The sequence below is a fragment of the Salvelinus sp. IW2-2015 genome, linkage group LG31, assembly GCF_002910315.2.
Source record: "Salvelinus sp. IW2-2015 linkage group LG31, ASM291031v2, whole genome shotgun sequence".
Lineage (NCBI taxonomy): Eukaryota > Metazoa > Chordata > Actinopteri > Salmoniformes > Salmonidae > Salvelinus > Salvelinus sp. IW2-2015.
The window spans coordinates 14,284,545-14,297,424 of record NC_036870.1 but is presented as its reverse complement, the minus strand read 5'-3'; the positions used below and the strand labels follow the sequence as shown (position 1 = coordinate 14,297,424).

The 12,880-nt window shown below is 41.2% G+C and overlaps 1 protein-coding gene across 1 annotated transcript in view; it reads right to left on the bottom strand.

Annotated features, from left to right (window-relative positions):
• Nucleotides 1-539: 539 nt before the first annotated feature.
• The window catches only part of LOC111956055 (rho guanine nucleotide exchange factor 2-like), a 58,981-nt gene continuing 46,640 nt past the window's right edge, over nucleotides 540-12,880 (bottom strand). Inside the window, 2 exon segments of the mRNA XM_070436271.1 lie at nucleotides 540-3,910; nucleotides 10,968-11,139. Coding sequence (XP_070292372.1) covers nucleotides 3,786-3,910; nucleotides 10,968-11,139 — 297 coding nt within the window. The 3' untranslated portion in view covers nucleotides 540-3,785.

The following is a 12,880-nucleotide window of genomic DNA, read 5'->3' as shown; positions in this document are numbered from 1 at the left end:
TCGTCATAGTCTGATATGAGCTTTGGTAGCCACATTGTCTGTACAATGTGCCAGTTTATAGCAGAGCTAGATTCGATTACCAGAATGCAGTGGTAATGCTTCAGGTAAGAGCAACTGTTGGTAACACTTCCTTTGAACCTTTTCTATCACAAGGTCTACCTAACACCTTCATAATAATGACATACATATGTCATAAACAGTCATGACCGCTTATGACAACTGTTACAAACCTTTGTTAGGTTTACCTAGGCATTAATTCCAATTAGGATAGGCATAATGCCAACAAACCTATCATAATAACAGTTTGTGTCAGGACCATGATAAATTGTGGAAATAAGGCTTCATTACACCTGTTGTTTTGACAGAGGGCTCAAGTGAGGTGGACCTAGATAATCCTAACTATCTGTCGTAAGAGCACAAATCAAGAAGACCCTTTTTACACCAGCACAGAACTTGTCAAAACGAGTGGATATATGCCATTGATACATAAATATGACAATATAACTTTGATATCAACTTGAAAGGCAACATTTGGATTTGACATTCATATCTTTAGTATGGGCTTCTATAAACATAAATTGAATATAGTACAGTTTCCTCGTCAAATAAAGACAGACACAAAATCATTGCCCATGTCATTTTTAGCCAGATTGATACACACTATGCAAGCCAGCAAAATATGGTACATGAGTCAAATTAAGATGACAAGAAATTACAAGAATAAAGAAAGTCTCAATTAAAGCATTTTATTTTCAAAAGAATTTAAAGGTGAATTTAACGGTTGCTCGGCTGTCCGTTGTTCAAAAACAGTCCCCAATGTCATTGGTTTAGTCCTTAATAGAGAAGACTCCATTTTATATTTCGATGTTGGCAAAAAGTTGTTGATTTCCCCTATCTCTCAATGCATCTCAAAATGGATTACATGGCGTATTGTCTTAGTTCCATCTTCCAATGTCTGTTTTTTTTGACTGCTTCTTTTATATAGTCTACCAAGTCCACTAGAGTTAAACTTGGAAACTACATTGCTTATGCTGTAGTGATCCATATAGGGATTAGGTTTTTTGTCCATTTAGGTAAAACTTTATTTTATGCTCCCTTATTGCCAGGTATTTACTTAGTAACTACATGGTAATAGCATAATTCTTTCTGGTAATTACTTGAAATTAATTATTAACAATTGTCACTTTCTGGTATTTGTGACGAAGAATCCCCAAGTAATATACACAGAGTGCACAAATCATTAGGAACACCTTCCTAATATTGAGTTGCACCCCTTTTGCCCTCAGAACAGCCTCAATTCGTTGGGGGATGAACTCTGCAAGGTGTCGAAAGCGTTCCACAGGGATGCTGGCCCATGTTGACTCCACTGCTTCCAATAGTTGTGTAAAGTTGGCTGGATGTCCTTTGGGTGGTGGAACATTCTTGATACGCTCGGGAAACTGTTGAGTGTGAAAAACCCAGCAGCGTTGCAGTTCTTGACACACTCAAATCAGTGCGCCTGGCAACTCCTACCATACACGTTCAAAGGCAGTTAAATATTTTGTCTTGCCCATTCACTCTCTGAATGGCACAGATACACAATCCATTTCTCAAGGCTTAAAAATACTTCTTTAACCCATCTCCTCCCCTACATCTACACTGATTGAAGTGAATTTAACAGAAGACATCAATAAGGGATCATAGCTTTCACCTGGATTCACCTGTTCCTAATGTTTTTTTACACTCAGTGTATACACTACCATTCAAAAGTTTGGAGTCACTTAGAAATGTCCTTGTTTTTGAAAGAAAAGCACATGTTTTATCCATTAAAATAACATCAAATTGTTCAGAAATACAGTGTAGACATTGTTAATGTTGTATATGACTATTGTAGCTGGAAACGGCTGATTTCTAATGGAATATCTACATAGGCGTACAGAGGCCCATTATCTGCAACCATCACTCTTGTGTTCCAATGGCACGTTGTGTTAACTAATCCAAGTTTATCAGTTTGAGAAACAGATGCCTCACAAGTCCTCAACTGGCAGCTTCATTAAATACTACACGCAAACACCAATCTCAACATCAACAGTGAAGAGGCGACTCCAGGATGCTGGCCTTCTAGGCAGAGTTCCTCTGTCCAATGTCTGTGTTCTTTTGCCCATCTTAATATTTTATTTTTATTGGCCAGTCTGAGATATGGCTTTTTCTTTGTAACTCTGCCTAGAAAGCCAGCATCCCAGAGTCGCCTCTTCACTATTGACGTTGACACTGGTGTTTTGGAGGTACTATTTAATGAAGCTGCCAGTTGAGGACTTGTGAGGCGTCTGTTTCACAAACTATACACTCTAATGTACTTGTCCTCTTGCTCAGTTGTGCACCGGGGCCTCCCACTCCTCTTTCTATTCTGCTCTTGCCAGTTTGCACTGTTCTGTGAAGGGAGTAGTACACAGCGTTGTACAAGATCTTCAGTTTCTTAGCAATTTCTCGCATGGAATAGCCTTCATTTCTCAGAACAAGAATAGACTGACGAGTTTCAGAAGAAAGTTATTTGTTTCTGGCCATTTTGAGCCTGTAATTGAACACACAAATGCTGATGCTCCAGATACTCAACTAGTCTAAAGAAGGCCAGTTGTATTGCTTCTTTAAGCAGAACAACAGTTTTCAGCTGTGCTAACATAATTGCAAAAGGGTTTTCTAATGGTCAATTAGCCTTTTAAAATGATAAACTTGGATTAGCTACCACAATGTGTCATTGGAACACAGGAACACAGGTTGCTGATAATGGGCCTCTGTACGCCTATGTAGATATTCCATAAAAAAATCTGACATTTCCAGCTACCAAAGTCATTTACAACATTAACAATGTCTACATTGTATTTCTGATCAATTTGATGTTATTTTAAAAATGAAAAAATAAATAAAAAATCTTTCAAAAACAAGGACATTTCTAAGTGACCCCAAACTTTTGTACGGTAGTGTATGTGCCACGGAGCGAGTTACATTACTTTGAGCATTTAATATATACGTATGTGATCCCTGCAGGAATGAATCACAAACCAGTGGATAAGTAAGTTATTTTGGAATAATAATTGTCATTATGCTGTTGCCATGTGGTTTTTAAGTAAAAACATGGTAATTAGGGGAGAGAAATACAGTGCTACCTCATTCTTATACAGTCACTCTAATGTTTGGCCTGTGTCATGAGAGGTCTTAACTTACCTGCTTAAATAAGGAAGGAATAATAAATAAACAAATCATCAGCATCATAAACAGCGTTGAGAATTAGATCATCCTAATTATGGAAATGGACTCAAATATGTGTGTGTGAGAGCATGTATGACCGTGTGTGTCTGTGGTGTGTGTTTGTGCATATCCATGTGTCTCAGCACAAGCTGCTATATATATTCACATCCATATCCAACATCCTAATGCAAAGAAGCAGCTACCCAACCATCATTAATGCAGTGTCCCATTCACTTAGACAAAACCCATCAGGTTTGGTTATCCATTCACTGCTTTTATATTTGCTGTCCATTTCCTGCATATTCTTCTTTGGAAAATCATCATTGCATAACTTCCTTCCTGTTATTCACGCCACTTTAATAGGTCCTCATTAGTCCAGCATCGATTCCAAAAGGGAGCAGTATAAATCCAAATAATCCCAAGCGAGAAACACAAAAGAATAGCGTAGTCACATATTGCCGCTGGTCGTGTACTGTAAAGCAAAAGCCACGAAACAAATATATATATATTTGAAAATTAATATAATATGATACTTCCTTTTAAGTGTAAAAAGAGGAAGACTATTTCAAGTTCAGTTCTGTTGTTCTCTTTGGCCTATTTTTGAGAGTAGACGAGCAGTGTGACACGTCAGGCTCTCGTGGTGGTTCTGCTGTGGCTTCCCTCTCCTCTGGAATGTCCTGAAGATCTGAGTAAAGAGACAATTTGCATATAAACAATTTATATCAAAGCAAACACCATGGCCTTTATTATGATGCCAGAGATGGTGGTTAATGACAGATTCTTTCGAATAGTGACAAATAGGTTATTTTCATGCAAACTTGGAGGGTACTGTAGTCTTTTGTTTCGTTGGGCTAGAAATCGTTGGTGTAGTGCACTCCTTTACTGGGATCTCTCTCTCTCCCTTTCTTTCTCTCTCAACAGGGAGTAGAATGATGGCGCTCAGCACTAGCCCTGGAAAGACATCTCCACCCACACACCAAACACTGAGAGAAGCAGAGGGATGTGAGTTGTTCGCATGCACACACAGAGAGAACATGAGGTGAGAAGGGCAGCAATGGTGTGTGTGTTCCAGAAAGAGACAATTTGTGCCTCATCACAAAATCGATGTGTTATATAAAACTATGTGTGGGCTTGCATTAGCATTATGGAGAGGAAAGAGGTAAGCCTATCTCTGCTAAAGCACATCTCAATATAATTATACTACAGGGGGATATCCCTTGTTGGGAATTGTGTATTTCTTTATATTTCGTATTTTGCTGCTTTTTGCTGTTTGAAGTATTCACGAAAAAACAGGCCTTATTTTAGGGCATTTCCAACCAGCCAGCTACTCTTAGTTAGCACCGTGGCACCAACTCGCCTTCCGAACGTTCTATTCCCAGTCTATTGTTCTACGTCACAATGCCTGCTTTGCTATTGTTGGCCCACGTTGTTGGTAGTTAAAATGTAAACAACAAAATATTACTAATGGAACTGAGGTTGTTTCCTATTGGGAAATATAGGTATGTCAGTCTATTTTGCCAAATATCTCGCAATGTGTACGTTTAGATTTTTTCTAATTGGACACCATTTTAATCATGAGAATCTCCTCTTTCTAATTATGTAAGGCTGGGCAGCGTACTCTGTTGTCATCAAACGCTAGCCCCAAAATACCGTTTGCCCTTGGAACGCTGAGCTCCCCCATTGTTTTCCTATGGAGAGACACTGGTATATTTCTGCCAAATATCTCGCAATGTGTATATTTTGATTTTCTCCAGTTGGACACATTTCTAATCAGGATAATCTCCTCTTTCTAATTACATAAGGTTGGGTAGCGTACTCTGCTGTCATCGATCACCAGACCAGAAATAGTCAAAAGTTGCAATTTTTTCCCTACTTCCTCGTTATGCAGACAGAAGCACACTTGGCACCATCGAGGAGCAGATGTTTACTTTCTACACAAGTTGTTATTTTTCAGTTTCATCCTAAGAACAGATTGTGGTGGTAAAATAAAAAGGGATACATTTTTTGGTGCCATTTAGGCAAAATGGACTTCTAAGCGTCACTCCAGTCGGAAGAAGCTCTGCAAACGTTCGGTTCCAGTCTTTTGCTATGGGCTCGCGCTAGTGTTCCAGCTTAGCCAACGTTCTTTTGCCATTTTCTAGCCTTGGGTGAATTTTGACTCGTTCTATTGTCCAGCCTACAACAAGTGCAGTTGAAAATCCACTCATCAAAACCACTGCTACAGTTGCTGGTGATCATGGCAATGCAGTGGCTAGCCCACAGAGTTTGGCTAGCCTAGTCTCTGTCAACGGTGAAGCTAGCAGAGCCCCCCTCCCAGTCCCGCCACCAGCCTCCTTGCCACCACCCAGCTAAGCAGCAGCTGCTAGCAATGCTAAATCACACGGGCCAGAGCCACTTACATCCAGGTTTGAGTCCAGGCTCTGTCGCAGCCGGCCTTGACCGGGAGACCCATGGGGCGGCTCACAATTGGCACAGCGTCGTCCGGGTTAGGGGAGGGTTTGGCCGACAGGGTTGTCCTTGTCCCATCGCGCTCTAGCAACTCCTGTGACGGGCTGGGCGCATGCACGCTGACACGGTCGCCAGGTGTACGGTGTTTCCTCCGGGTTAAGCGGGCATTGTGTCAAGAAGCAGTGCGGCCTGGTTGGGTCGTGTTTCGGAGGACTCATGGCTCTCAACCTTCGCCTCTCCCGAGTCCGTATAAGAGTTGCAGGGATGAGACAAGACTGTAACTACCAATTGGATACCACAAAATTGGGGAGAAAAAGGGGTAAAAGTAAACAAATAAAATAAGGTAGCACCAACCATTCCCCATAATGCAACCTATACGAGCCACGACGCCCAGAACAACTTAATAAAACAAATGAGCAACTTAGTAACAGAGCATATTGTTGGGGAAGTGGACAGAACGAGAGACCCAACGGGCTATGAAAACTTTTCAATCGTACTTCGGTTTGTAGATGGAAACTATGAAATAAAAGAGCCTTCTGACCATAGCCACTGCAGATGCAGGTGATGCCAACACTCTCACAGAAACGGACAAAATCCTCCGTCAAGTCTACAACAGAGCCTCTGTGATGTCAGGGAAGCAAGGGGGAGTGCAGAAACTTCTACAGGAGAAATTGGGTTGAGACATACCTTATGTTCATTGCTTTAACCACCATCTTCATCTGGTGGTGGTCCATGCTATGTCCTCTGAGGAGGACATCGGAGATTTTTTTAAACATTTGTAACCTTTACAAATACTTAAGAAAGCCCACTGTTGGAGTTCATTACAAGGGGGAAACACAAACGCCTGCTGAACCAGCCACTGTACAAGTTATCCTTAAGTCCTCCAAGGATATATCCTAGTAGCTGACACAGGTTGAAAACGAACAAGCTTTTCCCGCAGATGTGAAAGTCAAGGAAGTGGGGATGCTGAGCACCATATCGAGCCCAGCTTCAGGTTTATCGCTCTCGTGGTAACCAAGATTCTGTTACTTTTTGACCCACCAAACAAAATGCTCCGGTCAGAATAGATGGATCTCGTAACAGCCGTCCAACTGGTGAACAATGCATCGGAGTGTTGACGGTCGGATGGAGGCAGGATAACTAAGGGCTTTATTAATACACTAATGGTAACGTCTTATTCTCTTACCTTATTGAAATAAGTACCGCCTTGTAACCAACATCGCAGAAGGCGTGTTCGGAGAGGGGCGTGGTTTACATAGCTAGGTAGCTAGTCTACTGGGGCCGGTTGCACCAGTTGGTGGTAAGTGGGTCGTAACTACGCCCGACGTAAAATGTGCTCTACACCGGACCTAAAAATGATACCTGTTGCACCACCTGGGCGTAASCCCTTTATGAGCTACGCCTTGGCGTAGATTCTTCGCCTAGTAGCTAGCAGGCGAAGCGCACCAAAGTGTGTAGATTCACGAATATTCTCCATGGTAACACTATTCTTCTTAGAAACACAATTCAAAAACTACAATAACGGTGCATGGTGTGTCTTTGTCTATCGGTTTCACAACCAGCGGGCCTTTAGACGGGAACGAATAATAATATATCGGAGCAACACTCTGGATATGTATACAGGCGGGGAGTGTATCGTGAGGTTCCACTATAGCAGTTCTGATCAGTTTGAAATAATCAATGAGCTCTCACCGGCGCTGTCCCCGGCATTGCAAACTCTGATTGCGCTTCAGTTCTATGCCAAAGGTGCATTTCAAAACAGTGGAGGACATGATAAATGTCAGCAGATCCACAGTCTACGGGATACTAGTCATACCAGTCTGACTCATGTCAGGATACAGACCCCTTCTGACCATGAATCAGATATGTCAACAGATAAGGATTTCACTCCATCAACGTACAGCTTGCCTGCAATGAGGGGATGAAGATTACAGACGTGGTGGCCTGGGTCTACCCACGACGCGCGGCTCCTACTAGAGAGCGCACTCCAGCGGGAGTTTGTAGAGGTTAGACTTTGTGGCATCCTGCTGGGGGACAGTGGATATCCACTAAAAAGGTGGCTGATGTCACCAATGTTGGCACCCAGGACATACCAGGAGCGGGAGTACAACAATGCTCATGCTGAGGCAAGGTGCCTTATTGAGTGCTGCATAGGGATGCTGAAGCACAGGTTAGTAGCCTACTTTTTCATTAGGCTATGAAATGCACCAAATAACATAAGATGACTACATTACCACACAGTTTTATTGCGTTGTGCTCTCACTAGGTTCCACTGCCTACATGGAGAGATAAGAATTGCACCAGAGAGGACCTGCATCATTGTCGCTGCCACAGTGGTATTGCAGAATAGCTGCGTGAAGAAGAGGCTGCCCCATCCCATGACTGAGCCAGGGCACAGGAAAACCATAGGGAACCTGCCAGTCCAGACACCATCAAAGGTCGACTGATCCGGAATCAAATCATCGATCAAATGTAGCCAATTGGTCTAGGTTAAATGAGAGACGTAGAAACTTATATAACCAGCATAACCAATCAATAAATATATACGTTGTAACGATTAAAAAGCATATCTTCCTTTCCTTCCTTCAGTCTTGAAAGTCTTACAGGCACTATTTACAAACGCAAAGACTACACTTAAAATGATTGTAAAACAAATAGGCCTATTCAATGTACAATTTCTTATTATTGCTCCCGCTCGCGCTACAATGAACTGCTGCTGTTGTTGCTCAAGGAACCTAATTTCCAAATGTAATTTATTTTTCTCAAGCTCTAATTTGTATTTTTTCCACTCAGTTTCTAAGTCTCTATCTCTACTCTCTCTATCTCCTTCTCCATGAGCATCAGCTGCATCTCATTTAGCTACTCTTGTGTTGGTACCGACGCTCCCTGCTCTCCCACATCATAAAAAAAAATAAAAACCACTTATAGATACTCGTTTCTTTTTTAATGGGGGAGGGGAATGGGCAGGGTATATGCACATTAAATATTGTAGTATTTACTATAATATATATATATATACACACACACACACACTACCGGTCAAAAGTTTTAGAACACCTACTCATTCAAGGTGTTTTCTTTATTTTTACTATTTTCTACATTGTAGAATAATAGTGAAGACATCAAAACTATGAAAAAACACATATGGAATCATGTAGTAACTAAAAAAGTGTTAAACAAATCAAAATATATTTTATATTTGAGATTCTTCAAATAGCCACCATTTCCCTTGATGACAGCGTTGCACACTCTTGGCATTGTCCAATCGACTAGTTAGCTAACTTGATAAATAGCGCTGACAATTCCATTTGGGCTAGCTAGCTAAATTATACAGCCAACATTTTGTCTATATTGATGCTGTTTACAATAACCAAACAGTTGAATAAACAAATCATTTGTGAAGCCATGATGAGATGTACGACAGGATTGGATGTTGCATGCAATTTCAATGTTGTTTGAGTTGCTTTGTGTAGAAGCAAATTTGCTTGAGATAATGTTGCTTGACATAGGCGTTTTCAAAGAACCGCCAGTCAAGGTAAGCTCAGCCTACTTGCTCCCCACCCACTCAGGTCGGTCTTTTCAGACTTCCTGCTGGTTTGACATGAGAAAAATGACTTTTTCTAAAAAAAATTGCATTTTTATCAGAAAGAATATTATGGGTGATGTTTTAGTCATTTAAAAGGGTTTTAATATTCTGGTGCATTGTCTACTCATTGTTGAGAATGACCCAAATATTAATTTTCACAGACAAAGTCTGCTGCCTCAGTTTGTATAATGGCAATTTGCATATACTCCAGAATGTTATGAAGAGTGATCAGATGAATTGCAATTAACTGCAAAGTCCCTCTCTGCCATGCAAATTAACTGAATCCCCAAAAAACATTTCCACTGCATTTCAGCCCTGCCACAAAAAGACCAGCTGACATCATGTCAGTGATTCTCTCGTTAACACAGATGTGAGTGTTGACGAGGACAAGGCTGGAGATCACTCTGTCATGCTGACTGAGTTCGAATAACAGACTGGAAGCTTCAAAAGGAGGGTGGTGCTTGGAATCATTGTTCTTCCTCTGTCAACCATGGTTACCTGCAAGGAAACACGTGCCGTCATCATTGCTTTGCACAAAAAGGGCTTCACAGGCAAGGATATTGCTGCCTAAGATTGCACCTAAATAACCATTTATCAGATCATCAAGAACTTCAAGGAGAGCGGTTCAATTGTTGTGAAGAAGGCTTCAGGGCACCCAAGAAAGTCCAGCAAATGCCAGGACCGTCTCCTAAGTTGATTCAGCTGCGGGATCGGGGCCACCACCAGTACAGAGCTTGCTCAGGAATGGCAGCAGGCAGGTGTGAGTGCATCTGCACACACTGTGAGGCGAAGGCTTTTGGAGGATGGCCTGGTGTCAAGAAGGGCAGCAAAGAAGCCACTTCTCTCCAGGAAAAACATCAGGGACAGACTGATATTCTGCAAAGGTACAGGGATTGGACTGCTGAGGACTGTAAGTAATTTTCTCTGTGAATCCCTTTCTGATTGTTTGGGGCATCCGGAAAAAGCTTGTCCGGAGAAGACAAGGTGAGCGCTACCATCAGTCCTGTGTCTGCCAACAGTAAAGCATCCTGAGACCATTCATGTGTGGGGTTGCTTCTCAGCCAAGGGAGTGGCTCACTCACAATTTGCCTAAGAACACAGCCATGAATAAAGAATGGTACCAACACATCCTCCGAGAGCAACTTCTCCCAACCATCCAGGAACAGTTTGGTGATGAACAATGCCTTTTCCAGCATGACAGAGCACCTTGCCATAAGGCAAAAGTGATAACTAAGTGGCTCGGGGAGCAAAACATCGATATTTTGGGTCCATGGCCAGGAAACTCCCCAGACCTTAATCCCATTGAGAACTTGTGGTCAATCCTCAAGAGGCGGGTGGACAAACAAAAACTCACAAATTCTGACAAACTCCAAGCATTGATTATGCAAGAATGGGCTGCCATCAGTCAGGATGTGGCCCAGAAGTTAATTGACAGCATTCCAGGGCGGATTGCAGAGGTCTTGAAAAAGTAGGGTCAACACTGCAAATATTGACTCTTTGCATCAACGTCATGTAATTGTCAATAAAAGCCTTTAACACTTATGAAATGCTTGTAATTATACTTCAGTATTCCATAGTAACATCTGACAAAAATATCTAAAGACACTGAAGCAGCAAACTTTGTGGAAATTAATATTTGTGTCATTCTCAAAACTTTTGGCCACGACTGTACACTTGGATGTGTTGTTTACTAAGACTCTTTACACACCATGAGGACTCTCCGAGCGCGGTGATGTTTTGGCCTCCTCCTCCTCCTCATCTGACGTCACCTCCACATCCAGGTCACTGCCATCATGATGCCCTTCCGAATGATCGATTGACTCCTGGCTGGCAAATTGGGTGTCTGCGTTGGTTTCACTTGCTCTGCGAAGGGGTGGAGCCTAGGCAAGATGACAAGTGGAACGACACACCAGATCAATTGTGATACCTACTGACACTTTTTTTCTATATTTGGCTAATATATAACCTACAGCCTTCAAAAAGTATTCAGACCCCTTGACTTCTTCCACATTTTGTTGTGTTACAGCCTGAATGAAACATGTATTAAATTGAGATTTTGTGTCACTGGACTATACACCCCCATAAAAAAATTCTAAATTAATAAAAAATGAAAACTTGATATGTTTTCAATAAGTATTAAACCCCTTTGCTATGGCATGCCTAAATACGTTCAGGAGTAAAAAGGTTCTAAATAATAGTGTTTAACATGATTTTGAATGACTACAACACACATACAATGTAAGGTCTCTCAGTCGAGCAGTGAATTTCAAACACAGATTCAACCACAAAGACCAGGGAGGTTTTCCAATGCCTCGCAAAGAAGAGCACCTATTGGTAGATGGATAAAAAAAAGCAATATCCCTTTGAGCATGGTGAAGTTATTAATTACACTTTGGATAGTGTATCAATACATAGATACAGGCGTCCTTCCTAACTCAGTTAGGAAACCGCTCAGGGATTTCACTATGAGGCCAATGATAACTTTAAAACAGTTACAGAGTTTATTGGCTGAGGATGGATCACCAACATTGTAGTTACTCCAAAATACTAAGCTAAATGACAGTGTGAAAAGGAAGCCTCTACAGAATAAAACATATTCCAAAACATGGATCCTGTTTGCAAAAAGACACTAAAGTAAAATTGCAAAAAATGTGGCAAAGAAATTAACTTTATGTCCTGAATACAAAGCATTATGTTTTGCATTATGTTTGAGTACCACCCTTCATATTTTCAGGCATGGTGGTGGCTGCATCATGTTATGGGTATGCTTGTGATTATTATTATTTGACCCTGCTGGACATCTGTGAATGTTTGAACATCTTGGCCATGTACTGTTATAATCTCCACCCAGGCCAGCCAGAAGAGGATTGGCCACCCCTCAGAGCCTGGTTCCTCTCTAGGTTTCTTCCTAGGTTCCTGCCTTTCTAGGGAGTTTTTCCTAGCCGTGCTTCTACATCTGAATTGCTTGCTGTTTGGGGTTTTAGGCTGGGCTTCTGTATAACACTTTGTGACATCGGCTGATGTAAAAAGGGCTTTATAAATACATTTGATTGATTGATTGTCATCGGCAAGGGCTAGGGAGTTCTTTAGGATAAAAATAAATGGAATAGAGCAAATTTTAGGCAAAATCCTAGAGGAAAACCTGGTTCAGCCTGCTTTCCAACAGACACTGGAAGACAATTTCACCTTTCAGCAGGACAATAACCTAAAACACAAGGCCAAATATACACTGGAGTTGCTTACCAAGATGACATTGAATGTTCCTGTGTCGCCGAGTTACAGTTTAGACTTAAATATATCTTGAAAATCTATGGCAAGTCTTGAAAATAAATGGCTGTCTAGCAATGATCAACAACCAACTTGACAGAGATTGAATAATTTTTTAAAGAATAATGTGCAAATACTGTACAATCCAGGTGTGCAAAGCTCTTAGAAACGTACCCCAAAAAAGACACTTAGCTGTAATAATTGCCAAAGGTGATTCTATTGACTCAGGGGTGTGAATACTTATGTAAATTAGATATTTTATTTTCAATAAATTAGCTAAACGTTGTCATTATGGGCAATTGTGTGGTGAGAAAAAATTGGTGAGAAAAATATTCTATTTGATCCATTTTGAAT